Genomic DNA, 24763 nt, shown 5'->3' with positions numbered 1-24763 from the left:
TCCCAAATGTTGCAACTTTTCTTTGTAGGGCTTGGGCTCCATCCCTTTCCCAGTTTTGGTTGCCCTTTTCTGAACCTTTTCAGAAAAAACATCCTATCGATGGAAGGTGGTCAGAACTGCACATGGTATTCCAAATGCTTTCTCCATCTTCCAGTTCAAATGGTTAAGGGGTCTGTTTGTTTTTTGCAAGCCCGTGGTTCTTTGAACCTGGCAGAAGGTGGTTGGTGGGCCCAGAAAGACTGCACAGTGAAGTGCTCTGCTGGTTGCGCTTAGAAGAGAGCATGAGGAGGCAAGAGGAGCCCCCAAAGACCCTGCTGCTGCGCCATCATTCCATCCTCACTGTGCCCAACCAGAAGCATCAGGGAAGCCTCTGAGTGGGACATGTGCTGTTGTGTCTCTGAATGGGGAAATGGGGACTATATTGCCAAACAACCTCTTTGATGTATAAGTATTGATGTTTAAGTTTGGATAAGGTAAAATTGGTTTTTTAAAATGAACTAAATAGAAAAAGGTCAAAAATTAGGGATAAGAACTTGCTGAACTAACAATTTGAATTGGAATATAAGAAGGGGAGGTGTGGTGAAGTCAGGGAAATATGTTATAGAAAAATAATGATTGTGAACTTTATTTGTTTTTAAATTTTTTTGTTTTTTGTTTTTTGATTCTTTTTTAATGTATTAAAGTTGAAAATTTCAATAAATATCCTTTAAAGAAAAGAAAAGAAAATGCTTCTCCATCCAACAGCGTTTGGGATGACCCAGATGGGGACTGTTTTCACAAGAGCATGAAGAGGAGGAAGATAATGATGCTACCGGGAAGGATATTGTGCTGGGAGCAGCAGCCAAGCGTTGTTTGTCCAGGACAATGTCCTCTCCCAGTCTGCCTAGGCGCTGTTTCCCCAAAGTAGCAGGAAAGACAGGTTCGGGCTGGAAGATTTAATGTATTTTCAATCTCTTGTTGGAAGCCACCTAGGGAAACACAGCCATATTGGGGGGGGTATAAGTAATAAATTATTGTTATTATTAAAAGCAACACAGATCCCAAACCAGTGGGCCTGGATAAAAACATAGATAGAGATCTGTGAAAAGGATCCAGGCATCTTAGTAGACCACAGCCTTAATATGAGTCATTAGATGATGTGACTCCTCAAACATATTCTTTGCCTCCTCTTCAAGCAGAGCCTCTAGCTCTCTTTCCTGGGAAGCACTCAGATAGATGTTTGCCCAATTGCTCCCTAAATACACTTGCCCTTGCCCTTCTAGCATGGGTTGCCACTGCCCATAATAAATTACTATTTCTGCAGCAATGCTACCCTTAGACACATAGACCCAAAAGCATTTCATCCCCATCCCAGCCGGCTGGGCAGCTGTCGTAAGGCACAAAGGACAGCTGCACGGAAGAGTCCCACCTTCAAACAGCCATATGCTGACTAAGCTGTTCTACTAAACCTTGACCATGCTTAAGCAAGCAGAGGGAAGCTCCAGGATGTGGTAAGAAGCCAGAGGAGGGGAAGCAGGTTAGTGGCAAAGTGAGCAGCATTTTTGACTTAACTAGCTACACCTTTTTACTGGCCGCTCTGAGCTCAGCCTCGGCTGGGGAGGGTGGGATACAAATAAAAAATTATTATTATAAACTTTTCTTTGTAGCTCTTGGGCTCCATCCCTTTCATAGTTTTGGTTAGCCGTTTTCTGAACCTTTTCAAAAAAAAAAAAAATCATATCAAGGGAAGGTGGTCAGAACTGCACATGGTATTCCAAATGCTTTCTCCATCTTCCAGTTCAAACGGTTAAGGGGTTTGTTTGTTTTTTGCAAGCCCGTGGTTCTTTGAACCTGGCAGAAGGTGCTTGGTGGGCCCAGAAAGACTGCACAGTGAAGTGCTCCACTGGTTGCGCTTAGAAGAGAGCATGAGGAGGCAAGAGGAGCCCCCAAAGACCCTGCTGCTGCGCCATCATTCCATCCTCACTGTGCCCAACCAGAAGCATCAGGGAAGCCTCTGAGTGGGACATGTGCTGTTGTGTCTCTGAATGGGGAAATGGGGACTATATTGCCAAACAACCTCTTTGATCTTCCCTTGTACAGGGACCACAACCTGTGCAATACATGCTTCTCATCATTTCTTGTGCAATGACGGCCTCACCTTCCTACAGCCAATTAAATCTGGGCAGGGCTCCCCTGAGGATGTGGCCTTATAAAGCACCTGGCTACAGGCTAGAGAGCACTCTGCTCTGCCTAACCATGAAGTCTGGTGGCCTCGTCTTCTTCCTCGTGGGGCTCTTTGCTCTCTGTGCCATGATGCCCTCTGCCTCAGCCCAAGGTATGTGACCCCATTGGGGCCGATCCTTCTGATGATGCTTTGTGTGGGATCCCCTTCATCCCACACCCCCAAACCCTTCCAAGTGTAGAGTCCAGACTCTTCAGAGGAGCAGAGGCACCGCTATACCTGGGAATGTTGTAAGTGGCTCCACAGTGAATCCTTCAATGTGTTGCCATCTCCTGTAGGAAACGAGAGAGTTCTTATGGATGGGAGGAAGGAAGAGAAGTGGGGTGATAGATGAGGAGGGGAGGGGAGGATGGAGATGGAGGCACCTCCCCAACACACACAAGCAACTAAAGGTGGCCCTAAAAGCTGCAGCCCAGGAGTTAAGCAGGTGCAGAAAGGAGGTCTCTGGTGCCCAGTCCAAAGCTGGAAAGAACTTGGCATCAAGAAGAAGAAGAGTTTGGATTTGATATCCCACTTTATCACTACCCAAAGGAGTCTCAAAGCGGCTAACCATCTCCTTTCCCTTCCTCCCCCACAACAAACACACTGTGAGGTGAGTGGGGCTGAGAGACTTCAGAGAAGTGTGACTAGCCCAAGGTCACCCAGCAGCTCCATGTGGAGGAGTGGAGACGTGAACCCGGTTCCCCAGATTACGATTCTACCGCTCTTAACCACTCCACCACACTACACATCCCCATCAAGGGATGGGGGTGGCCACTGTGGGAGAAGTTAGCCAGCCCCAGCAAAGACTAATCCAGTTGCAACCCAGATGTTCAATGCTGTGTTCAGAGGGAGGAGAAAAACAGGAGGAAACTTATTCATCTGGGCTGTGCTCATCCTATAAAGGCTGGGATAAAGAAAGGCTTTTCAAATGTTGTCTCTGAGCCATAATGATGTTCTTTGTTACAGGGAAGCCTGGAAATTGCCCTTTCTATGCTGCAGTAGTGAAGCCACCTTGCATTAAGTGGTGTAATACAGATTATGATTGTCCTTCCGTCCAGAAATGCTGCCCAAAATTTTGCTCCATGGTCTGCGAAAATCCAAGTAAGATGCTGAGCCCCTTCTGGATGATTTATTCTTATTTATTGCCCCCCCTTTCCCTTCACTAAGGGCTCCCAGTGTCTGTTGCAGTTTGAAACTGCAGTTAAAACAAATTGCAGTCTCAGGAATAGAGTTGGTCTATCAGGTGGGAACAACATAATGAGGGTGCCAGACACACCTCTGTGGGAAGGGAGTTCCCCCAACTTAGGGGCTGCCTCAGAGATGACTTTGTCAGGGTGGAGGAACTGCCTGCTGATGTTTACTCCCAAGAGAGTCTGCAAGTATGGAGAAGCTCTCTCAGATAGTTGGTGCCTAAGTTATTTAGGGCTTTTGACATTAATGTAGGCACCTTGAATGGAGTCAAGAAAGGAACTAGGTGGGCTGAAGGCAGCAGTTCTGCACAAATTGTCCAAGTTTTGCTCAAGGAGTTTTGCCTGTTGCCTCTGAACTGGCAGCTAAGAGATGGTCCATAATCATGACATGGGAACAGGGGGATGGGGCCAAGGCTCTGTCAATGAGCACCTTGGTCCCAGGCTCCATCTGGGCATCTCCAGGTAAGGGATACCCTTGTCGTCTGCTTAGCTAGGGTGATGAGCACCGATCTCTCGAGGGTTCTTGGATGCCTGAACACTCTTTTACCCCTGCAGGAAATTGATGACAGTGATGCACAGCCTGAAATCCCTGCAACTTCTACAGTTTTGGAGAGGGTGAACCCAGCACCCAAGGAGTGAAGGCAACGATAGACCCAGCTCCCTCTTGACCCAATGGGCCCCATCCAGCATCCTTCCCTGCCTGCAATAAAATGATCCCTGTGCCTGCATACCAGAGTGTCTTGTTCTTGAGTCTTGCTTGCTTATATCTTTCCAAAAGGGTGTTGGCAGGAGGGAGGGAGGAAGAGCCTCTGGCTGAGGGCTGTGGAAACCCAACGGATCACACATACAGCCAGGGAAGGGCAGCTTCGCAATGGGGCAGAGTTAGCAGGGGAAATGCACTTGGGTGAAGGGCGAAGGGTCACTGTCCGTTGGGGGGTAGAAGCAGGAGAACTAAGGCCATTGATTTACAGCAGGCTGGGTGTAACAGGATCTTGTAGGTCAAATAATGCACCCCTCTCTTGACTTCCATCCCTAGTTCTCAAATATTTGACTAATGAAGCAGGGCTTGCTGTGTCTTGCCTCTGGGACCCAGGTCCTTTGTGGGCTCCCTCTTGGAGTGTGTTGCTGCTTTCATGCCCACTTTCCGCTTTTGAAATCAACTGGACACAGGACAGCAGCAGCTGTGTGTGCAGGACCCCCCTGCAGTGATGGGCAGGGAGGGTGACCAGAACTCCTGGGGCCTCTTCCTCTGGTTATTCAGCAGCCAAGAGCTGATTCCTCTTCCACACAGAGTCCAAAGTGGCAGCATTGTGTGACCCTCAGGTGGAAGACTCAGGTGGGAGCAGTGTGAATATGAGGAGTCCTAACCACATGGAGGGACGCAGGTGGCACTGTGGGTTAAACCACAGAGCCTAGGACTTGCCAATCAGAAGTTCGGCGGTTCAAATCCCTGCGATGGGGTGAGCTCCCGTTGCTCAGTCCCTGCTCCTGCACACCTAGCAGTTCGAAAGCACGTCAAAGTGCAAGTAGATAAATAGGTACCACTCCGGCGGGAAGGTAAACGGCATTTCCGTGCGCTGCTCTGGTTAGCCAGAAGCGGCTTAGTCATGCTGGCCACATGACCCGGAAGCTTTACGCCGGCTCCCTCAGCCAGTAAAGCGAGATGAGCCTGAGAGTTGGTCATGACTGGACCTAATGGTCAGGGGTCCCTTTACCTTTTTAACCACATGGAGCCTGGCCTTTCAGGCTGGGAGTTCTGTTCCTTGGAGGCAGCATCCTGAGCTGGACCCCCATTTCCATAGGGTAGCAAGGCGTCCTCTTCATGCCACCCCAGATCAAAGACACCCATTTCACAGAGACTCAGATTCCCAACCAAGTCAAATATAGTCAGCCATCCCAAGCCCTCTTTCTGGGTCTCGAAAAAGGAGAGGGGAGGACCCACACCAATGGGTTGAAGTCAAAACAAAGGGGGTCTCAACTAAACATTAGGAAGGACTTTCTGACAGTAAGAGTTGTTTGACAGTAGAACAGACTCTCTCTCCCCTTCCCTGGAGGTTTTTAAGCCAAAGTTGGCTGGCCTGGGATGCTGTCATTGCCTTCCATCTTCCAGCCCCCACCCCCTTTCCAGTTAAGCCAAGCAGCCCAATAGCATTATGATGTCAGCCATAACAGTGACAGAGAAACACCCCAGCTTATTAAAGAGTCAGATGTGCCTGGCAAAGTGGAAGGTGAGCAGAACACTTTGAAAGTGGAGTCAAAGAGAACCCAGATTGAATGTAAGGAACATAATTGACATTTTGGAGAAGTTGGAAGTGAATATAAATACCAAGGCTGTTTTGATATTTGTGGACGCTGAGAAAGCCTTTGACAATATATCTTGGAGTTTCATGTTGAAGAACCTCCGGGGGATGGGGGTAGGCCAAGGGTTTGAAAATGGTATAGGTGCAATATACTCTGAACAGAAAGCAAAATTAATTGTAAATAATGTGGTTACAGAAGAGTTCAAGATTGAAAAAGGGACACGTCAGGGGTGTCCTATCTCCCCACTACTTTTTATATCGGTCCTGGAGGTTTTGCTTAATATGATTAGGAGGGACCAGTTGGTTAAAGGGTTTCAGGTCGGAGCTAAACAATACAAACTGAGAGCATTTGCAGATGACCTAGTACTTACATTACAAGAGCCAGAAGCTAGCACGAAAAGAGTTTTGGAAATAATTCAAGAGTTTGGTCAAATGGCAGGATTTAAATTGAATAAGTTAAAGACTAAGGTATTGGAGAAAAATTTAACACAGGTTGAAAAAGAAAGGTTTCAGAATGAGACGGGGTTGACTGTGGTTAAAAAAGTGAAATATTTGGGTATAAATATGACAGCTAAGAATGTGAACTTATTTAAAGACAATTATGAAAAAACTTGGACAGAAGTGAAAAAAGATTTGGAGATTTGGTCAAACTTGAAGCTTTCCTTGTTAGGTCGAATCGCAGTTATAAAAATGAATGTATTGCCAAGAATGTTGTTCTTGTTTCAAGCATTACAAATAATGGATAAAATGGACAGTTTCAAGAAGTGGCAGAAAGACATATCTAAATTTGTCTGGCAGGGCAAGAAGCCCAGAATAAAATTTAAGATATTAACGGATTCAAAGGAAAGAGGGGGGTTTGCCCTGCCAGACTTTAAACTGTACTATGAAGCGGCAGCTTTCTGCTGGCTAAAAGATTGGCTGCTTCTTGAAAACACAGACATTTTGGACTTGGAAGGTTTTAACAATATTTTTGGGTGGCATGCATATTTGTGGTATGACAAGGTTAAAGCACATAAAAGCTTTAAAAACCATATTGTCAGAAAAGCACTATTAAATGTTTGGGTCAGATATAAAGATTTGCTGGAAAATAAAACCCCAAGGTGGTTGTCGCCAATGGAAGCTAAGGCAGTTAAAAAGTTAAATATGGAGTCGAAGTGGCCAAGATATTGGGAAATTCTAGAAAAAGAAGGGGACAAACTGAGATTGCAGAGTTTTGATAAATTAAAAGAGAAGGTGAGAGATTGGTTGCATTATCACCAAATAAATGAAGTGTTTAAATTGGACAGTAAAGTTGGCTTCCAGGTGGAAAAATCAAAATTGGAGACTGAATTGTTAGAATCCAGTACTAAGAATTTGTCAAAAATGTATAACTTGCTGCTGAAATGGAATACACAAGATGAAACGGTCAAGTCAACTATGATTAAATGGGCTCAGGACATTGGTCATAATATTTTGTTTGCTGACTGGGAAAAGTTGTGGACTACCGGGATGAAATTTACGGCATGTAATGCCTTAAGAGAAAACATTATGAAAATGATTTATAGGTGGTACATAACCCCAGTCAAGCTTGCAAAGATTTACCATTTGCCTGATAATAAATGTTGGAAATGTAAAGAAAAGGAAGGTACATTTTTTCACCTTTGGTGGACGTGCCCGAAGATTAAGGCATTCTGGGAAATGATCTATAATGAACTTAAAAAGGTATTTAAATATACCTTTCCTAAGAAACCAGAGGCCTTTCTCTTGGGCATTGTCGGCCAAGGGGTGTTAAAGACGGATATAACTTTCTTTATGTACGCTACAACAGCAGCTAGAATACTCATTGCAAAGTACTGGAAGACACAGGATCTACCCACACTGGAAGAATGGCAGATGAAGGTGATGGACTACATGGGCCTGGCAGAAATGACGAGCAGAATCCGAAACCAGGGAAGAGAAGCGGCGGAAGAAGAATGGAAAAAGTTTAAGGACTATTTAAAGAAATATTACAAAATTAATGAAAGTTAGAATGATGTTGGACTGGAAAGTAAATGGTTACTATTAGCAATGGTTAAGACAAGGAGAATAAGGAAGATTAGCTAAAATTCAAAGTAAAATAAGGGAAGATTTGCTGAGTATTTGATTAGAATTTGGAATACAGAAAAGGGAGGCATGAGGAAGTCGAGGAAAAAAAGGTTTAAGAAATTAGGATATGAAATGGTACTTGTCTTTTTTTTTTTTTGTTATTGTTTGTCTATGTATTTGTTGTTGTTATGTATTGTTTGTGTGATTATAAAAACTGTTTAATAAAAATATTTAAAAAAAAACAAAAACAAAGAGAACCCAGATTGAGCCCAAAGGCGAGGCTGTCTAGGAAGGAAGTCCTCAAGGGATACTCCATCTTTGTGAAGGACCCATCTTTTAAGGTCCCAGCTAATTGCTTCCTCACAACTTTCTTCTGGATCTGTGGTTCCCAATGTGGGGTAATTTAATTTGGGGGGGGGCAATTTGAAGATGAGTTAGACCAAGTTAATGGCCTTTTAGGCTTCCTCCACTTGAATTGAGTTCACTTTTTGAATAATAAGAATTACCGGTATATGTTGGGGGTGGGGGCATCAAGATTTTAGAGATGCTTAGGTGGGGCATGGCTCCCCAAAAAAGGTTGGGAACCACTGCTCTAGATACCTTTTTCCTACTGCTAATCCAATATCACTCCCCCCCCAATTAATTTTAGATCCAGTAAGCAAAAAAAGACATCTATTGACAAATGCTCATAGGATAAGAGCAGGTTGAAAGCAGCATAAGGTCACTAAACTTCCCCCTTCATTTTGACAGCTCAGGGGAGGCTTGGGAGGTGGGGGGGCGTGCCAAATGTCCACCATGGGTGGCTCACTCCACCCCTGACGCTCCGGCCCCCAAGCAGCAAGCTCCGCCAGAGACCCCCAGGGTCTGTGCACACCTTTGGCTGATAGGCACATTCAGGATTCTTGGAAGTCATTTGTTATTGGGGCGGCTGCCAGTCTGAGCATCTGGAACAAAGGAATAAAGGAACAATAAGGAATTGTGCCGGAGAGATTTTGTCTTTGTACAAAAAGAGCCTTAAGTGCCTCAGCGCTTACGTTTTAGCCCCTATAATGCTCTTTCTTGCTGCAGTACATTGCAAAAACAATGATTGTTAAAATTACTTTGGTCATTTTATCTGGTTTGGGCATCAGTCCTTGCAAATTCCCCCCAGAGAATGGAATGTGGGGGGCAGAGAGGCACTGAGTGCAAAAGCACTTTGCCTGTTGAAAACCCTCCAACGCCGCCATTAGGAAGCAGAGGTTCTCTTGTTAATTAGAGCTTAATTGGGCTAAAGTACAGGCACGTGCTAGAAGAGATGAGATCACAAACTGTGGAACAAAACCAACTGTCAAGACTTTAAGGTTTGAACTTGAGATAAGACTTCATTCGTTGCAAAAGAGGGGGGGAGCCTAAAGTTTCTTTATTAAAAGTTTTCTTCTCTACATTTATGATTCGGCCACCCTCCTCTGAATATTAGTTCAAAGTATATTAGTACAAGTGAGGGTGGAATAAATGGGATTATAAATATGGGATAGAACATCAAACAGAACTCTGTGTGTAAAAAGGAAAAGAAAAAGAGAGGTAAGCTCTGTTTTGCAAAAGGTTTACGATGGAAGCTTAGAGCTGACTCTTCCCCATCCTTTATTATATATGGAGTGAACTGAAAAATGCTAAGAGGACTTGAAATTTAATTTAATTGGAAGTATAATTGCTCGTTTGTCTTCAGCTGGAAGGAAGGATGAAAGGAATCTGTGAACTGCCAAGAAACTGATAAGGTTCATTATTGAGTTATCTGCAGTTTGACAGACAGCAAATGGTGAAAAAAGGTTATTTATTGGGACAGAGCGACTTTTGCAGCTGTTGTTCGAGTTGCAAAACAACGAAGCATGGGACAGAGTGAGGGAGAAATTTCTGGAACCACAATGGGATATCAGCTCTGCCCAAGGCAGACGGATAACAGCAACAACCAGGGGAAAGAAAGACAAAATATCTTACAAGGACAGGAAGAAACACCATGGACGGAATAAATGCCACACACAGGAAGAACAAGGATATAGTTTGAGTTCCTCACTTGTAGAGTTATAAATCATTTAATGTGTCAACACAGAAGTTCTTAATATTGCAGTTGCTGTATAAGGGATTATTATTATGAAATCAAAGTAATGGTTGAACAGTAAGAGCTGTTCGACAGTGGAATTTGCTGCCAAGGAGTGTGGTGGAGTCTCCTTCTTTGGAGGTCTTTAAGCAGAGGCTTGACAACCATATGTCAGGAGTGCTCTGATGGCGTTTCCAGCTTGGCAGGGGGTTGGACTCGATGGCCCTTGTGGTCTCTTCCAACTCTATGATTCTATGATTCTATGATTCTATAATAAGATTTGGAATGATGAAATAAAGCAAATAACCAATTCATCAAATTATATAATTAGGTATTTGAACGATTGGTATTAATAATTGTATTATAAATTGATATTGTTATGATGAGGCTATTACTGGATTGTAATTGAAAACTAATAAAAATTATTATTAAAAATAAATTCATTTTACATTTCATTGTGTTCCCTGCCTTGGATTTATTTTTGAATTCATACCTGTATGTAATCTTGCATCACCGAGTTACAAAATTTCAAAAAGAATTCTGTGTCTTTGTATAGTTAAATAAATCCTAAGGAAAATTGGCTGGAAACCAATGAATGAAGTAATGGTTGTGATGATACCTGGAAGGAAGGGTGGAGCATCTTGGAGGTCTCTCTGCAACCCAAGACAACCCCAAGGCTCTGACTCCCTCCCAAGATAGTGGGGCACAGCTCTGGCGTGTTCCAGAAGCCAGAGAACCAAAACGTCTTTCCGGCAGTAAGAGCTCTTGAACAGTGGAACGGACTCACTTGGAAGATGGTGGTCTCTCCTTCATGGAAGGCTTTTAAACAGGGGTTGGATGGCCTCCTGCCAGGCAATCCCTGCAGCATAGGGGAGTGGCCTAGATGACCTTGGGGGGGCCCTTCCCACTCAGCAGTTCTCTGATTCTTGTGGGAATCTTGCGTGATCAGCGGGCATATTTTCATGACAACGACCGCACCAATCACAAAAAAATCTGCCTGCTGGAGGTATGTGCTGTGGGAATGTTCAGGGATGCAGGAGAGGATATATTGTCTGATTATAGCCTTTCCAACTTGTGTTAACAAGTTCACAATTTAGCAGAGTAACATTCCTCTTTTTAAACTCACAGCGGATGCATTTGCTCAGGCTCGCTAAAGCCTCTATAATAACTGTTCAGGTATTTCCCCCTTATTCCCTCATAAAAGATAAGACACGACACAGTCTTCTATAAAAGTATAAAAGGAGTTTACTCACACATCATTCTGTTCACAATAGGCTCTCAGGAGGCAGACTTAGCTTAGAAAAGTAACATACACCTGTAAACTGTCTCATAAGGAGACAGTCCCTTTGTCCTCTCTTGGCTGGAAACCAAGAGGGCATCTTTGGCTAAGCAGACGTTGCTTCTTTGATGCATGTAGTCATAGAGAGAGAGATGACTGCCCTGTGCTTTTCTCGTTACCTGCACAGGTGAGGCCACACCCAACTCTAGTCACATGCAGAGGAAGTCTGTCCCAGCCCAGAAGGAAACAGGAAGTTTAGCTGCTGGCTGGACAAACATTCCTCCCCATGTGTAAACATGTTCACTCTAGGAATGTTGTGCTTGACTGCTCTTGTGTTTCACATCCCACAATTCTGTGAATCTTCATTCCTGGGGTGGACACAATGTGTGAGATGGAGGCATAGGAGCCAACTCCTAGGGGCCAAGGCCCCTTCGCCCCCCCAAAAAAATATTTCAGTGGACCAGCCCCCCACCCAGTTGATGGGGATTGCCATTGAAATGGTGTGTTGGCGCACCATGTCTTGTGATTGATTATGCAGGGTGGGGCTTACCTAGGCCCCTCCAATATTTTGGCACCCTGTAGCTGGATGGGGAAGAGTGGTAGAAGCCTTGTTTTCTCCCTTTCCCTTTCCAGAGGAATGGGTTATCTGTAGTGGTGTTATGTACCATCTATACATCATTTTCATGTGTTTTCTTTCAGTGAAGAACAGTCTGTGAATTTTAAATCAGTTTTCCACAGTCTTTGCCAATCTTCAAACATTATATTATGACCTATGTCTTGTGCCCATTTAATCATGACTGATTTCCCCTCCTCATCTTTTGTTTCCCATTCTAGCAGAATACTATATGCACCTTTCAGCAACATTACTTTCCCTTCCACAACTTCCTTTTGAAATCTAGATGCCACATAACTGAATCCTTTTTTATTGTCTTCTTTATATATCTCGTGTAATTGCCGGTAACCAACTCTGCAAATGGTCTTTTATTTCCTCATAATCTCTTAATTTCCATTTTCCTTCTTGGTCTGTTAACAAATCAGCCTACGTGAGCCACTTTGCTTTCTTTCCAAATGGTTTGAGCAGTAAAGCTTCATGTGGTGAAAGCCACCAAGGAGTCTTCTGTTCTAGTAAATCTTTATATCTCTCCCATACTCTCATTAATGATTTCCTAATTATGTGGTTATAGAAACTTTTGTGTACTTTCCCTTTCCCATACCATAGATATGTGTGCCATCCAAATCTATTGTCATGTCCTTCCAATTCTAATGCTTCTTGCTTTTCCAACTTTACCCAGTCCCTAATCCATACCAGACCTGCGGCTTCATAATATAATTTAAGGTCTGGGAGGGCAAAATTGCCTCTGTCTTTTATATCTGTAAGTATCTTATGTTTTATCCTTTTGCAGAGGAATGGCATTTCAAGGGGAAAGGGGTGGAAGGGGAGAAGAATGAGGCTGGCTCCTTTTTTCTGCAAGGCCCCCGCCTTTGGCTTTATGCTGGGCTTTCCCCAACTGAGGCCTGTCCCTCAGAGACCTCCTCCCCCTGCATGTTACCCCTTCTGCCCTGGTGCTGGGCTGCAGCCGCAGCTCCTACTCTCAACATAGAGTCCTCTAGATTGCTTCAGCAGAAAAGAGACCATCTCATGTTCATGTCCATAGGGGAAAATGCATGCTGCAAATATAGGACCTTCAACGAAGCTGCATGGTAGGTGTCAGGGACTGGCTGGATGAGGCAGAGTGGTGCTGCTACCTGTCCAGGAGGACATGGAAGAAGAGGACCTGGACAGAGAGGAATCACAGGTTGCCTCTGCTAATGGCTCTCCTCCTCCATAGAATGAGAGGGATCCAGTGTGAGAGGCTAGAAGGCAACATTTCCAGCAACGTCTCAAGCTAAGTCAAGCCAGAGTGACTTGGTTGTGTTGTTGCTTTCTGTGAATAAAAGCTAATTGCATTTCATGCCTCACGTTCTTTCCAGCCCTGTGGATGACCTGAGCTCGCCTGACAACTCCTTGACAATAGGATAGCATCATAGAAAAGTAGAAAAAGGCTCATCTAATCCAACCTCCACCAATGCAGGAATCACCGCTAAAGCCATTGTTTAAACACTCTTGGGAAAGTCACTTGCCAGACCACCATGACAAAAACCCTCCTGTTCTTCTCTCAGCTGAACTTCTCGGTGGTGTTGGAGCACCAGAAGGTCCAGAAGAACCACCGCCCATGTGGGAACCAGTACTGTCCAGATAGTCTTGCCCTTGGAGGAAAGGGAAGGGTCCAAAAGGGATGACCTATCTTGGCAGAGGGAATCAAGGCACAGAGAGTGAAGAGCCCAAGGAGGAGGGAGATGAGGAGGCCACCAGACTTCATGGTTAGGCAGGATGGAGCGCCCTCCAGCCTCTCAGCCGCTGGTTTATAATACCAGAACCCAGATGGAGCCATACCCAGGGCATGCAAAAGCCCTCTCCCATTTCCCCAACATCTTCCCACTTCTTCTGCACAATGACATTTGTTTTGCAAAAGGAGCATTGACCCCTGAGACACTTTCTTGGAAATTGGATTGCAAATGGAGAACGCAATGTGAAGTGGCCCCTTTGATCTTAGCTTGCCAAGGGACAGCGACCTTTACATTCTCCTCATAGTTTCTTGTGCAATGCGGGAACTTTTGCCAGCACCACCTTTCCTCATTGTCTCCTCTCTGGTCTGGCTGGGGCTCCTGCTGCATTGGGGGATTATAAAAACCACCTGGCTGGAGGCTGGAGGGCACAGTGACCTGCCTAGCCATGAGGCCTGGTGCTCTCATCTTCCTCCTCGTGGGGCTCCTCTCTCTCTGTGCCGTGGTGCCCTCTGCCTCTGGCCAAGGTATGTGACCCCCTTTGGACCCTGCCTGAAAGATGGAGCCCTTTCTACCTGAGGAAGGCTCTCTCTACACGTCTCCTCTTCTTCTGCTGCTGCTCTGTGTGTGGAGTTCAGATCCTTCAGAGGAGCAGGCATTACTGAGCCATGGAGGGCCGTCTGTCTGGGAGTGTTTAAGGGGGCTCTACCATGCACCCCCTGCACTTTATGGCTCTTGTTTTGATTGACATCAGCTGCAAGAAACCATAGAGCTCTGTTGAAATGAGAGGAAACAGGCATCAAGGTTGGACGGAGGCTTCCAACACCTGTGTCCCATTCAGAAGGCAGCTACCCCCTTCATGAGACACGGGTGGCGCTGTGGGTTAAACCACAGAGCCTAGGACTTGCTGATCAGAAGGTCGGCACGGGTGGCGCTGTAGGTTAAACCACAGAGCCTAGGACTTGCTGATCAGAAGGTCGGCAGTTCGAATCCTCACAACAGGGTGAGCTCCCATTGCTCGGTCCCTGCTCCTGCCAACCTAGCAGTTTGAAAGCACACCAGTTCAAGTAGATAAATAGGTACCGCTCCAGCGGGAAGGTAAATGGCATTTCCTTGTGCTACTCTGGTTCGCCAGAAGTGGCTTAGTCATGCTGGCCACATGACCCAGAAGCTGTACACCGGCTCCCTCGGCCAATAAAGCGAGATGCGCGCCGCAACCCCACAGTCAGTCACGACTGGACCTAATGGTCAGGGGCCCACAGGTGACCCGCCGCTCCTGGCCTTACGGCGAGCACTCCTCCTGAGAGAACTTAGTTCCCTCCGCCTCTCTGCCCTGAGCCTCTGCAGCTCCGGAGAGGCTGGAGGGTTACTGGACCCAGGGGCAGCTTCCCCTTCCCCTTCCCCTTTACCTTTTACCCCCTCCACACCCAATTTCTGGTATGGCAGCTTTGGCGAGCTCCTCAAGGGGTGCCCATGTTGGGGAAAGGACACTTTCCACTCAAACTCCTTTCTCCAGCCTCTGCCTTCTCCTCCACCAGTGGCTTTACAATCCCACAGCTGGGCTTGCTTTTGTAGGCCAGCCCTAAATTCTGCAGGGAACTCTTCCAAAATTTATCATCGAAATTGGAGGCTTTTTAGCAGAAGACATCTTTCAGGGATTCGTTAGTTCTGATTTCTGCATTGGAGGCAGTTGGACTAGATGCCCCTTGGGGGTCCATTCCAACTCTGCTGTGCTGGTCCAATGGGTTACCCGAGAGGCGAGGTCCAATTCTGGTCCGTGGTCAAAGGTGCAATGTGGAGGCAGTCCGTAGTAGCTGAAGCTGGGTGCAGGGCAGGGATTCGGGTGAAGTCAGGAACAGACATGCAAGCAGGGAGCCAGGGCGGGTCAGGAGCTCTGGCAGAAAAGCGGGACAGGGTTCAGGCAGGAACTAGCAACCAACAATGTTGCTCCTGCAACTTGGGACAGGGGCTGGCCGGGACTTTTATCTGTCCCGAGGCATAGGGCGGCCTCGTTCCTCAGGTGACTCACCTCTCCTGGCCTGGAGGCAAGCACTCCTCCTGAGAGAACTTAGTTCCCTCCGCCTCTCTGCCCTGAGCCTCTGCAGCTCAGGAGAGGCTGGAGGGTGACCGGACCCAGAGGCAACCTCAGCTTCCTCTGACATGGGGCTGAGAGTGGAGCACCTGCAGGCAATGGGTCCTCCATCAGCTCATGAGCCAGAGCAAACTCAGCTGGTGCCTGCACCTGAGGATCCAGCACAGGTGAGGACCCTTCAGGCTCAGGCCCCAGCCCCGGCTCAGCTGGTTCTGGAGGCAGGGAATCCTGTGCAGGCTGGGATCCCTCAGGTTCAGCATCCGAGTCTGAATCCCAGTTCTAGGATTCTGTGAATGACAGCTGGGGAGGAGGAGGAAGGGATGGAGATGCCTCTCCAATACCCACCCACAGTCCTTAAGCTGCAGTCCAAGAGTAAAGCAGATGTCTCCAAGAGGTTCTTGAGCTGTGGTTCCTACATTGCCGGGGCTTGGACTTGGGGATGTCTTCCAATTCCAATCTATAAGGGAGCCTGGAGCCCAGAGTGGGCTGACTTAAAAGACCCCCACTCCACTGCCGGGCAGTCATGTGCTTGTTCTGTTCCAGGGAAGCCAGGATACTGCCCCCCACGAGAAGGCTTTGGACTATGTGTGGAGGAATGTTCTGGAGATGATTCATGTCCTGGAAAGAAGAAGTGCTGCAGCAACAACTGTGGCCACACTTGCCAAACTCCACTAAAAGGTAAGAAGTCATTTCCCCTCAGAAGCAGACTGGGGTCTTGGGGTGCAACAGTCTCACCTTCAGTAGCATGTCCCCTATATTAAAGGGAGGTGGGGTGTATGGGAAAGAGCTGGGACCTGTGAGCTTGTCCACTCTTTACTGAGGAGCTCAGCAAGAACTGAGAGGTCAGAATCCAGCCATTCAGCAGCTGTTAAGATTCTTAGCTTTATCAATTCCCCGGGACTTCACTGTGCTTCTGGCACAAAGGCTTTCAAGCGCTCCTGAGAAATACTCAAAAGGACAAGTGTAGCCCTCGTCTCTGAGAAAGCTGCCCACCAAACAACGGGAGGAAGTCCTTTCCCCTCAGAAGCAGACTAATAAATTACAATAATAATAAAATTTATTTATACCCCGCCCTCCTTGGCCAGAGCCAGGCTCAGGGTGGCTAACAAAAATTAAATCACAGTAAAAACATAATAGGGGGAAAAGAGAAGGGGAGGGACCCAATTTAAAATACAGGTTAAAATGCAATTTAAAATGCAGCCTCATTTTAAAGTAGCCAATAAATCAAGACTATAAGGGGAGGGAAACATAAGGGTCAGGCTGAGTCCAAACCAAAGGCCAGGTGGAACAGCTCTGTCTTGCAGGCCCTGCGGAAAGATGTTAAGTCCCACAGGGCCCTAGTCTCTTGTGACAGAACGTTCCACCATGTCAGGGCCAGTATTGAAAAGGCCCCGGCCCTAGTTGAGAACAATCTAACCTCCTTCAGGTTTGGGACCTCCAAAGTGTTGTTATTTGTGGACCTTAAGGTCCTCCGTGGGGCATACCAGGAGAGGCGGTCCCGTAGGTACGTGGGTCCTAGGCCGCATAGGGCTTTAAAGGTGAAGCAGATGCATGAAGGAAATCTCTGATGCCCACTTCATAGCTGGAAAGAACACCAAGGGATAGGAGTGGCCACAGTGGGGAAACTTAGCCAGCCCCAGCAAAGACTGATCCAGCTTCAGCCCAGATGTCCATCCCTTTGCTAGGAGGGAGGGAGAGTAAAACTTGGAGACTCTTCATCTGAGCTGTGCTCCTCCTAGAAATACACAATCTTTGGTTGCTGGGATGCGAAAAGCCACAACTAATTCTACACCACTGTTGCCCTCCTTTAAAAAGATGTCTCTGAGCCGTAATATTGTTCTGTCTTGCAGAAAGACCTGGAAGCTGCCCTTTCTTTCCTGCAGTAGTGAGGCCACCTTGCATAAAGGAATGCCGTAAAGATGATGATTGTCCTTTCCCCCAGAAATGCTGTTCAATCATGTGCTCCAGGGTCTGCATAAATCCAGGTAAGAGGCTGAGCCCCTTGTGTGAGGACACAGCACAATTAGGCAGATGCTGCTGCTGCTGCTGCTGATTTATTGTTTTTTATTGGGTCTGCTTAGCCTGGACAAGAGACGACTAAGAGTAAGTAGGAGAGCTATCTTTGAATACATGAAGGGCCACCACATAGAAGATGGAGCAATTTTCTATCCTGCTGCTCCGAAAGACAGGACTTGTTCTGCTCCTGAGCTGCTGAGAGTGCAGGGACCACCCTACAGCAGGGGTAGGGAGCTATTGGGAAGTCTAGTTTTGTGTGACACCTCGGACCCCTGAGCAGAACAGAGGCCACCTTAGGAATCCTGGGCTCCTCGGGCTACTGGATGCAAAGGAGCCCCATCCCACATGAAGAGAGAGAGCCTCTCTGGCCAAAGACATCTCTCAACCTTGGAATTCTGCTCTGCTGCAGAGAAACCTGGGGAATGTCCTGGGAGTCAGCCAGGTATGGCTGGACCCTGCGTGGTGCGGTGTAAGGATGACTGGTCATGCCCTGGAGCTCAGAAGTGCTGCGGGAGTTGCCCACGAGCTTGTGCCAGTCCTGTCAGAGGTGAGACCATTTATTCTGTGGAGGGTGGGGTGGGATAGGAAGCTCCTCTTCTTCGTGAACCAAAGCCATTGTGACTTATGAAGAATTGCAGAATCTCTATACTCAGAAGTGCTTACCTGGATTCTGGCTTGAGGCAGGAGGCAGTTGAGGCAAGGAGACCCACAAGGAGAAGAAGGCCACCACAACGCATGATGGACAAGCTTTGTCTGCTGCCTAGACCATCAGTTGACTAGAACTTTCAGGTTGGAAAGGGAGCCCAAGGGTCACCGAGGGTTTTGCTGTTTTGCAGAGAAGCCTGAACAATGCTCTCCGAATCGAGGTGTGGGAATCTGCATTGCAAAGTGTGGATTTCTGAAACCCACTTGAGGATTTCTGGGGTCCTCTGGGTTCCAGACACAAGTGAACTCCATTGCAACTGCACAGGGAGGGTCTCTCTGGACAAAAGGCATCTCTCAGCCACAGAACCCTAGAACTGTCAGGTTGGAAAGGAGCCTAAGGGTCCCTGAGGGCTTTGCTCTTTTGCAGAGAAGCCTGGACGATGCCCCCGGGATCCAGGTGTGGGAATCTGCATTGCACGGTGTAGAGATGACTGGTCCTGCCCCGGTGTTCAGAAGTGCTGCGGTGGATGCCCACGAGATTGCCGTAATCCTGTCTAAGGTGAGGGACTTCCGGTCAGCGCCAGCGACCGAAATGGCGGATTGCCTCTGAGCTCCGGAGGCAATCGGCTTTTGCGGAGCTGGGTTCCACCGCTACGGCAAAGCGGGGACCCGAAAAAGTCACAGGCGGGGAAGCCTGTGAACCGGAGGCTCGGCGGGCTCCATTTGCGCCCCCCTCCACTGCGAAGGAGCCTTTTTAAAGGCTCCTGAACAGACCTATTAGGGGGAGAGCGGCGCGGGGCTGAGAGCTGTCTACGCAACCGTCTCCGCGAAGCGAAGCCGCTCAGCCAGGGTCGGAGAACGCTGATTTCTTCGCTGGAAAATTGGACACTAAAAAAGAACTACCCGTGAGTAGGATTTGAGAGCTAATTGGAATAAATTTATAAACAATTTGGCACCGAAACGGGAAAGGTAAAAACAGGAAGTCTGCCTTCCCGGACTGTTAAGAGATCAAAGCAAAGAGACTTCAAAGCTTTGACTGAGAAAGACGTTTCTGAAAGGATTAAAATCCAGCACCAAAAAGGAAATTCGCCCCTCTGTTTGCAGGGACAGGGGGGAGTGATTTAAGAGACATCTGTCCTGCAAAAAGGGAGATTAAAAGTATATTTGCCGACTTTAAAACCTGGAAACGGACTGCCTTTGACAGGGAAGCCGACCAGTGGGAAGAACTGTCAAACTGCAAGGGTAAAAGTAAAAAAGTTTTGATTCAACTCTGTAAAGGATACTTTGTTTAGAATTATATTGGAAACTAAAGTAACTTTTTAAGACTTGCCTCACAGGCAAAAACAAAAGCTATGTCAGCTGAAGAGTTATTGGCTCAAGCATTGGGCAAGATAGATGCATCTTTGGAGAAATTAGTCAATCAGGTTGCAGAGACAAATAGACAAGTGGCAGAGACAAATAAACAAGTGGCTGAGACAAATAAACAAGTAGCTGAGGCCTCAGCAAAAATTCACTTGAACACTTCAAGTATCAATGAATTGGGAAAAAAGGTGAATTCTAATACACAGTCTATTGAAAAACTATTGGAGGAATCGGCCTCAACTAGAAAGCTAGTGGAGGAAGCTAAGGATATTGCAACCGCTACCCAAGAGAAGATACCACCGGTATATAAGAAATTAGAAGAGCACGACCTGACATTGTCTATGATAGAGTTACAAAGGAAGGAGAGGAATTTAAGACTAAGAGGCGTACCAGAAAGCGAGAAAGATAACTTGGTAGACTTTCTTACAAAGGAACTGTTACAATTTTGGCAGCAAGACCCAGGGGAGGAAGAATTTAAGATAGTGAGCGCATTTAGACTTGGTAGAAGACAAGGAAAGAATAAAGCAAGAGACTGTTTGATTACTTTAAGAACAAAGGACGAAAGGGATAAAATTCTGAACCTGCATTACCAAAGGACTCTGGAAATTGAAGACGCCTTTGTGGAAATATTCAAGGATATACCTAAACATATTTTGGACGTAAGGGCCTACTACAGAGATTTGGTCGTTTTGCTGAGGAGAAATAAAATACTTTTCAGGTGGGAATTTCCCCAGGGTCTGTCCTTTAAATTCAGAGGGAAAAAAATAAGAATAAGGACAGTAAATGACAAGGACAAGTTTTTGAAAGACTACGAAGAGGATCTACAGAAGGAAGTGGAATCTGGAGAGGACTCATCGGCGTTAGGAAAAGGAATTTTGGACATAGCAAACTTATCATTTGGATTCCCTGGTTCAGGGAAAGACAAGCCACCGACAGAAGAAGAACAACAACTTGGTGCAGTGGGAGGGAAACCTAAATAACCAACCATGTCTCTGCAACTTTTAAGCTGGAATTGTAACGGACTGAATTCCCCTAGAAAGAGAAAAGCTGTTTTTCACATATTAAAAAAAGAACAACTGGATTTGATCTGCCTACAGGAAACACATGTAATGAGGCTACACAGGAAAATACTTATCAACAGAAGATTAGGACAAGAGTTTATTTCGTCTGACAAAGTTAAAAAGAGAGGAGTGGTGATATATGCAAAGGAGAAACTTTTACCGAAATTTATTTTTAAAGATGAGCAAGGAAGATATTTGGCAATTGAAATTCAGTCTCAAGGAGAAAATTTTTTGATAGTAGGGGTGTATGCACCAAATGAGGGGAAATACCTCTTCACCCCTGTTGTGGAGAATGAACCAAGCATTTTTAGAAAGATGAATGAAAAAGAGGATTTACTTACATTGCTCAAGTGCAGTTTTGCTCGAGGAGGGATGCCTGTTGCCTCTGAACTGACAGCTAAGAGATGGTACATAATTATGACATGGGAACAAGGGGATGGGGCTCTGTCATTGAGTACCTTGGTCCAAGGCTCCATCTGGGCATCTCCAGGTAAGGGAAACCCTTGTCATCTGCTTAGCTAGGGTGATGAGCACCAATCTCTCTAGGGTTCTTTGTCCTGCATTTCCTGTGGGAATGTTCAGGGATGCAGGAGAGGATATATTGTCTGATTATAGCCTTTCCAACTTGTGTTAACAAGTTCACAATTTAGCAGAGTAACATCCCCCTTTTTAAACTCACAGCGGATGCGTTGCTAAGGCTTGCTAAAGCCTCTATAATAACTGTTCTGGTATTTCCCCCTTATTCCCCATAAAAGATAAGACACAGTCTTCTATAAAAGTATAAAAAGGTTTACTCACAAATCATTCTGTTCACAATAAGATCCCAGAAGGCAGACTTAGCTTAGAAAAGTAATATATACCTGGAAACTATCATATAAGGGGACAGTCCCTTTGTCTTCTCTGGAAGCCCAGAGAGCATCTTTGGCTAAGCAGATGTTGCTTCTTCGATGCATGTAGTCAAAAAGAGAGAGATGGCTGCCCTGCCCTGTGCTTTTGTTGTTACCTGCACAGGTGAGGCCACACCCACCTCTAGTCACATGCAGAGGAAGTCTGTCCCAACCCAGAAGGAAGCATGAAGTTTACCTGCTAGCTGGACAAAGATTCCTCCCCATATGTAAACATGTTCACTCTAGGAATGTTGAACTTGACTGCTCTTGTGTTTCACATCCCACATTTCCATGGGTGCTTGAACACTCTTTTATTCCTGCAGCAAAGTGATGACAGTGATGCACAGCCTGAAATCCCTGCAACTTCTACAGTTTTGGAGATGTGAACCCAGCACCCAAGGAGTGAAGGCAACGATAAACCCAGCTCCCTCTTGACCCAATAGACCCGATCCAGCATCCTTCCCTGCCTGCAATAAAATGATCCCTGTGCCTGCATACCAGAGTGTCTTGTTCTTGAGTCTTGCTTGCTTATATCTTTCCAAAAGGGTGTTGGCAGGAGGGAGGGAGGAAGAGCCTCTGGCTGAGGGCTGTGGAAACCCAACAGATCACACATACAGCCAGGGAAGGGCAGTTTCGCAATGGGGCAGAGTTAGCAGGGGAAATGCTCTGAGTGAAGGGCAAATCCACACCTCTTGAGTTCTATGGTCCCTACTTCCCAAATATCTGACCATCTCACCAAGCAGGGTTTGGTGGGCAAAATGTGTGTGTCTCATGTGTTACTTCTCGGATCCAGGTCCTTTGTAGTCTCTCTCTTGGACCTGGATCCGAGAAGTAACACATGAGACACACACATTTTGCCCACCAAACCCTGCACTGCCTGTTTACTTGCCCACCTTCCTCTTTTGAAAGGAACAGGGCAGAAGGTGGCACCATCTGGGTGCGCAGAACCGCCCTGCAATGATGGACAGAAAGGGTGACCAGAACTCCTGGGGCCTCCCCCTTCCCCACAGATGGTTGTGGGGTGGGTGATGCTGAGCTGGCTTCTGCTCCCTCAGTCCTGCCTAACAGCCTGAAGAGAGACTCTGGCTCAGATCAGTGTGGTGCCAGCAACTGATCTCATGGTTGCCATACTTCCTCATTTGTCAGCAGCGTCTGGGCGGAAATAGACCAAATACCCATGAAAATCTGGCACATAGCTGTCCGTGCATTATTTATATATATATTTTTTAAAAAATGCAATCTTGCTCAAAAATGTTTAACAACTTTGCTCACCCCCAAAAACCTGGATTTTCACTGTTTGAAATATGGCAACCCTGTTCCAAACAGAGTGAAGGAACAGGTTACCCAAACCTGACTGTGCAATCACCTGAACCGGGCCCCAAGCCTCCCAAATTCCTTCTTCCAAGATCCATTAGCTAAAATGCATTAGCCTGAGCTGTTTAGCCAAACGCAGCTGTATAAACAAAGCCCTCTCCTTTATCAGTCCGTGAAGGCTTAATGGATGACCTTGTCAGTTCCGAGTGGAGACAGGATGGCAGAGCTGGGACTTATCATCTCACACTGACGCACAGACCTTGCAACACAGGCCTGTCAGCCCCCACAGCCAGAGATGGCACCAGGAGAAACTCCTATAACTGGGTGACCGGGTGACCTTCTTACCCCAAGATAAGAGTACCAGAACAGGAACATCTGTATATGGTCAAGGAGGAACAGGAACATCTATATATGGTCAAGGATGTTAACTTACGTGTACAAACTCATGAGGTTGGATTCCTGGGGAGGGGGCAAGGAGACCAGCAAAGGGATATAAGCTGTGTGTAACCGCTCTTTAAGTGCTCTCGCTGTGGCTGACCACGCAGTGCCTTTCTGCTGCTCCGGAGAGCAGGAATAAACTCTCTCTGAACCAACCTCGGTGTCTCTTGACTCCCTCCCTCCCTCCTGAAAGCAACGCAGACCCGACCAAGGGAAAGGTCTGAAAGGCTACAAGAGTCCAAAAAGTGGCAGCTTTATGTATCATTATGATGTTAGCCATAACATTGATGGAGAAACATCCCAGCCCCTTACTGAGTCAGAAGTGCCTGGCAGAGAGGAAGGTGAGCAGGACACGTTGAAAGTGGAGTCAAACAGGACCCAGATTGAGCCCATAGGCGAGGCTGCCTTGTGAAGGACCCATCCACCAGCACATAGGTGTGTGAATGAACAAAACTGAGCACTGCTGTGAAAGCGGGATGGCACCAGCAAGCCACCTGCCAGATGGGGAGGGGAGAATATGGTCATCCATTCAGACTCTCATGATGCCTGGTTTCTAACAGAAGTGCACTTTTTAGAATAAGGACGTTCAATCTGGAGGTCACTGCACACCACAGAAGGAATTGCACTCCAAGCAGTCTTGATAGAACTCCCAGAGTCTGCTGATTGACTGGTGTCAATTGAACCTTGTTTACTTTGAGGAATTAGCACATCTCACAGTCAGTGGCGGTGGTAGGCAATGCATTCCTTAGAGGATGGATCTGCTCAGTACTGTGTCTAATTCTGGGCACCACAATTTATGGAAGATATTGACAAGTTGGGGTGTGTGCAGAGGAGGCTGACCAAGACATTCCAGGGTCTGGAAACCAAGCCTTAAGAAGAATGATTGAGGGAGCTGGAGATGTTTACCTTGGGAAAGAGGAGATTGAGAGGAGATATGAGAGCCATCTTCAAATCTCTAAAGGGCTGTCACAAGCTTGGATGAAGTTTGTCTCCTCCTGTTCTTGGGGATAGATCTAATGGATTCAAGTTACTTGCTCCTTCTGCTGCATGTTCAGTGCACACTGTGTGGGTCTGATAGGCCCAAATCCTGGGACTCCTTCCAAAAGCTAGCCTTTAAGCCATTGTTTACCTTCTCAGAGTCCCTGCCTGCTTTCTTCTTGTCTCTTACATCCTGCTTGCACTTATAGCAACAATCTTTCTTTAATTTAGCATTAGAATTTTGAGGGACCATTTATCATTTGCACGCCTCCAGACCCCACCTGCTAAGTGCTTGGGGTGACTCTTTGTTGTTGTTTAGTCATTTAGTCGTGTCCGACTCTTTGTGACCCCCTGGACCAGAGCACGCCAGGCACTCCTGTCTTCCACTGCCTCCCACAGTTTGGTCAGACTCATGTTTGTAGCTTCAAGAACACTATCCAACCATCTCGTCCTCTGTCGTCCCCTTCTCCTTGTGCCCTCCATCTTTCCCAACATCAGGGTCTTTTCCAGGGGGTCTTCTCATGAGGTGGCCAAA

The 24763-nt window shown here is 46.6% G+C and overlaps 1 protein-coding gene and 1 long non-coding RNA gene across 3 annotated transcripts; both read left to right on the top strand.

Annotated features, from left to right (window-relative positions):
* The first annotated feature begins 2087 nt into the window (after positions 1-2087).
* LOC128416707 (scuwaprin-a-like) lies at positions 2088-21993 on the top strand. 2 transcript variants are annotated; one of them, XM_053394765.1, is made up of 3 exons: positions 2088-2314; positions 3170-3304; positions 21822-21993. In XM_053394765.1, the coding sequence occupies exons 1-3, from the start codon at positions 2101-2103 to the stop codon at positions 21827-21829; spliced, it is 357 nt and encodes a 118-aa protein (XP_053250740.1). In that variant the 5' UTR covers positions 2088-2100; the 3' UTR covers positions 21830-21993. The 2 variants fall into 2 exon arrangements, with proteins under 2 accessions (XP_053250740.1, XP_053250739.1); XM_053394764.1 differs by lacking the exon at positions 21822-21993 and adding an exon at positions 3949-4126.
* LOC128416713 (uncharacterized) lies at positions 13611-17524 on the top strand. The gene is made up of 3 exons (XR_008331279.1): positions 13611-13962; positions 16071-16205; positions 17378-17524. It is a non-coding gene; the product is annotated as an uncharacterized LOC128416713 (long non-coding RNA).
* Positions 21994-24763: the final 2770 nt, after the last annotated feature.

Source organism: Podarcis raffonei, chromosome 6 (assembly GCF_027172205.1).
Source record: "Podarcis raffonei isolate rPodRaf1 chromosome 6, rPodRaf1.pri, whole genome shotgun sequence".
Lineage (NCBI taxonomy): Eukaryota > Metazoa > Chordata > Lepidosauria > Squamata > Lacertidae > Podarcis > Podarcis raffonei.
This window is presented reverse-complemented; position numbering and strand designations above follow the sequence as displayed.